The sequence below is a fragment of the Erythrolamprus reginae genome, chromosome Z (assembly GCF_031021105.1).
Source record: "Erythrolamprus reginae isolate rEryReg1 chromosome Z, rEryReg1.hap1, whole genome shotgun sequence".
NCBI classification, from domain to species: domain Eukaryota; kingdom Metazoa; phylum Chordata; class Lepidosauria; order Squamata; family Dipsadidae; genus Erythrolamprus; species Erythrolamprus reginae.
Window position 1 is genome coordinate 142,098,995 of NC_091963.1, and position 4,039 is coordinate 142,103,033.

At 34.1% G+C, this 4,039-nt stretch overlaps 1 protein-coding gene across 1 annotated transcript in view; it reads left to right on the top strand.

The window, feature by feature from the left end:
- Positions 1–243: 243 nt before the first annotated feature.
- The window catches only part of LOC139153574 (vomeronasal type-2 receptor 26-like), a 20,769-nt gene continuing 16,973 nt past the window's right edge, over positions 244–4,039 (top strand). The window contains exon 1 of the mRNA XM_070727690.1: positions 244–402. Within this exon, the coding sequence (XP_070583791.1) occupies positions 259–402 (144 nt within the window). The 5' untranslated portion in view covers positions 244–258. The remainder of the gene's footprint in view (positions 403–4,039) is intronic.

Sequence of the window (4,039 nt, forward strand, 5' to 3'; positions counted from 1 at the left end):
TTCCAGATGTCCAGAACAAACAATTTATATCTTCATGAATACATATGTATAAACAGCAGTCCAATTTTGAAACAGAAATATATTGACATAGTTTATATCTTTCCCTGAAGGTTCCTCACTCATAATTACCAGCACACTTTGGCTCTGGCATTTGCGGTAAAGGAGATAAATGAATATTCTGGAATTTTATCCAATTTTAGCCTTGGTTTTCATATTGGTACTGACTATCATGTAGAAAGTAAAACTTATCATTTAGCAATGGAATTTCTATCTACAAAAGATGAATTTGTACCCAACTACAAATGTAATGACCAGGCCAACACAGTAGCTGTCATTGGAGGACCCCGTATTAACACCTGTCGCAACATGGCAATCCCTCTGTGCAACTACAAATTTCCCCAGGTGAGACAAAAAAGGATCAATATGAGAAGTTCAACAGTTATTTATTATATTCTTTTCTAACATGAATTTTATTTGTTTTGTTCTTTCAACATCTCATGTCGTGAACATTTGCTTTAATACATCCATATAATATTCTTAACAATATTTTTGTTTTTAAAATAATTACCATCCCTTATCATTTTATTTTCAATACATCTTTCACATTTCTTCTCTTTTTAATATCTGTCTTTAGTATTTTTCCCCTCTTATATTGTCCCTATTTTAATTCCAGCAATCAAAGATGTAGTAGTTTTCTGATTTATATATTTCTAATAGTAATACATTTTACTTCGTTTATTTTCTAAGCATTAATCAAAAATCATCTTATAATTTCTTTATCCTCTTTTCCACATCATTACTTTTCCCATACAAAATATTTTTCAAAATTACATATTTCAATCTTTAGATTTTTCAATCTTCATCTTTTCTTATGTTATTTTATAACTTAATTTCTACATGTTATTCATACATTTATTTTATCTTATTTTATCCTGAACCATTTATTGATACTTACATAATATTAATAAATTAAATAAGCATATACATTAATACTATTTTTATCCATTGTATCCCAATACATATAATTTCATTTCTATATGTTTTTTCTATCATCAAACTTATATTCAAAGTTATTACCATATTTTTCCAAATATAAGATGCAGTTTTTTCTTCCCTAAAAGAGGCTGAAAATTTGGGTGCATCTTATACTCTGAATGTAGCCTTTTCAAAGCTTTCTTTCCAGCCCTAACTAGGTGCTAATGACCTTCCCATCTTCCTACTCACCCCGAAGAAGGTTTTTTCCACCCCAAAGTCTTTGCAGGCTTGTTTTCATTCCCACTCGCTCTGAAAAAGGCTTTTTGAGCCCTAAGCAGGGGATAAAATAATATACTGAAACTGAACAGACTAAGGATTATAGGTAGATTTCCCCCCCTATTTTCCTCCCCCAAAACTACGGTGCGTCTTATACTCCAAAAAATACAGAACTCTCATTTTTTTCATACAAAATATATTTAAAAGATACATATTTTCAATCTTCATATTTTCTATTATAAGATTTATATTTTAAAATATATTGTATATTTCAATTTTTATATTTTATTCTATTTTACAATCTTAATCTTTTCTTATGTTATTTTATGTAATGAAAACCTGGAGTCCTTACGAGGGGCGGGTTGCTACCGGAATAGTTGGGATTGCCGATCCGGTAGCAGAAATGGTGATATGTGCGCATTTGCATGCACACACACACTACATCCGGGTGAGATTCAGCTTCTGCACATGTGCAGCGAAGAAAATCTCATGTAAGGACACTTGCACTCATGAGATTTCGGTGATTTGGGGGCCTTTTTTGTTTTCGTGCATGCACAGAAGCAAAAAAGTTGGCGAAAATTGCCAAAATGTTGCATATTTGAGCATCCTTCAGAGAGTCTTCGGAGAGGGGCAGCATACAAATCTAATAAATTATTATTATTAAATTATTATTATTACTATTATTATTACTATTATTATTACTATTATTATTACTATTATTATTACTATTATTATTACTATTATTATTACTATTATTATTACTATTATTATTATTATTCTCGCTCAAGATTTTGAGATTGGGTGGCTATGTTTTAATGATTTGATTGGTTGGTGGAATCACATTTAGTTGAAGGACTGACATGGTGATGATTATGATATGTTTTTTTTTGTTTAAGGCTGGTTTCCAAATCTCTGGTAGGCGGGACGTGTCATGTTGTTTGTTCATGCTGAGGGGGTGTATTTCTATCTCTATGGCTTGTATACATTTTCTGTTACCACCCAATCTATTTGCTACATTCAAACCAAATCTCCACACACACACCCCACTATATATAAGGAACAAATGGCAGTTGCAAACAAACTATATTTACAGCAGCACAAAGCTTATAACTTCAGCCTGATGATGATGAATGTGATTTCACCGAAACGTCGCATAGACACTCAAAATATTATATGGGGCAAAAAACGAACTCAGAACAATATATATATAGGCAAAAAAGCAATATATATATAGGCAAAAAAGGAGCTGTGATGTTCCTTCAATATACCAGGGTGATTCGACACAAAATGTAACCCTTCCCTGGTACAGAGCTGAAGGGATTGGATACTGTAGCCTAGAGGATAATTCTCTGCCTTACAAGGCAAAGGTTGCAGGTTCAAGTCCCAGTAGGTATGGCTAGCTGATGAGGCCAAAATAAGGCCGAAATAGATCTATCCTAGTCTCCCTTAATTTTCAAATTCAGCTTAAACATGTGACACATACAGATAGAATTGTCGGCTATCAATAAAATTAACTGCCTTGGAAATGGCCCTGGGTTGGGCCGAGAGGCAAAAAAGGAGCTGTGTTGTTCCTTCAATATACCAGGGTGATTCGACACAAAATGTAACCCTTCCCTGGTACAGAGCTGAAGGGATTGGATACTGTAGCCTAGAGGATAATTCTCTGCCTTACAAGGCAAAGGTTGCAGGTTCAAGTCCCAGTGGGTATGGCTAGCTGATGAGACCAAAATAAGGCCGAAATAGATCTATCCTAGTCTCCCTTAATTTTCAAATTCAGCTTAAACATGTGACATATATATATATATATATATATATATATATATATATATATATTTGTTTTCGTAGATTTTCACGGGTACATGTATGTAGATTGTTCTGAGTTCGGGTTTTGCCCTGTGTAATATTTTGCATGTCTATGCGACGTTTCGGTGAAATCACATTCACCATCATCAGGCTGAAGTTTCAAGCTTCGTGCTGTTGTAAAATGGAATGTTTGCAACTGTCATTTCTTCTTAGTATATAGTGTGGGGGTGGAGATTTGGTTTGAATGTAGCAAATAGATTGGGTGATTATGTTTTAGTGATCTGATTGGTTGGTGGAATCATAATTATTAGAAGGATTGGCATGGTGATTTTTATGAAGTGTTTTTTTGTTTAAGGCTGGTTTCCAAATCTCTGGTAGGCGGGATGTGTCATCTCTTTTATTTATGCAAAGGGGGCTCCTCTCAATCTCTATGGCTTCCAAAGCAATTCTTCTATATAAATTCTCTGTTTTGTGAAGTAATTTAGTTTTTTCAAACTCAATTTCGTGCCCTGTTTTTTTAATGTGCTGGACAAGGGAGGAAGTTTTTTCTTCTTTTTTAATTGCATTTTTATGTTCTGCAATGCGTGCACTTACTCTTCGATTGGTTTGTCCAATGTATGTGGCTGCACATGTTTTGCAAGGAATTTCATAGATTCCTTGGTATTCCAATTGGATTTTATCTTTTGGGCTCCTTAGGATATTAGATTTTTTTGGTTAGTGCAAAATGAAGTTTTGATGTTATGCAAAATATTACACAGGGCAAAACCTGAACTCAGAACAATCTACATATAGGGTTCTGATCTGATAGCTCACACTGCTAGTTCTCTGCTTTACAAGGCAGAGTTCACCAAATCGAATCCCAGTAAAAGGAAAGGGTGTGGCTAGCTGATGAGGCCAGAACAAGGCCGAAATGGGACCATCCTAGTCTCCCTTAATTTTAAAATTCCAGCTAAAAACATTTAAAACACACACACACACACACACA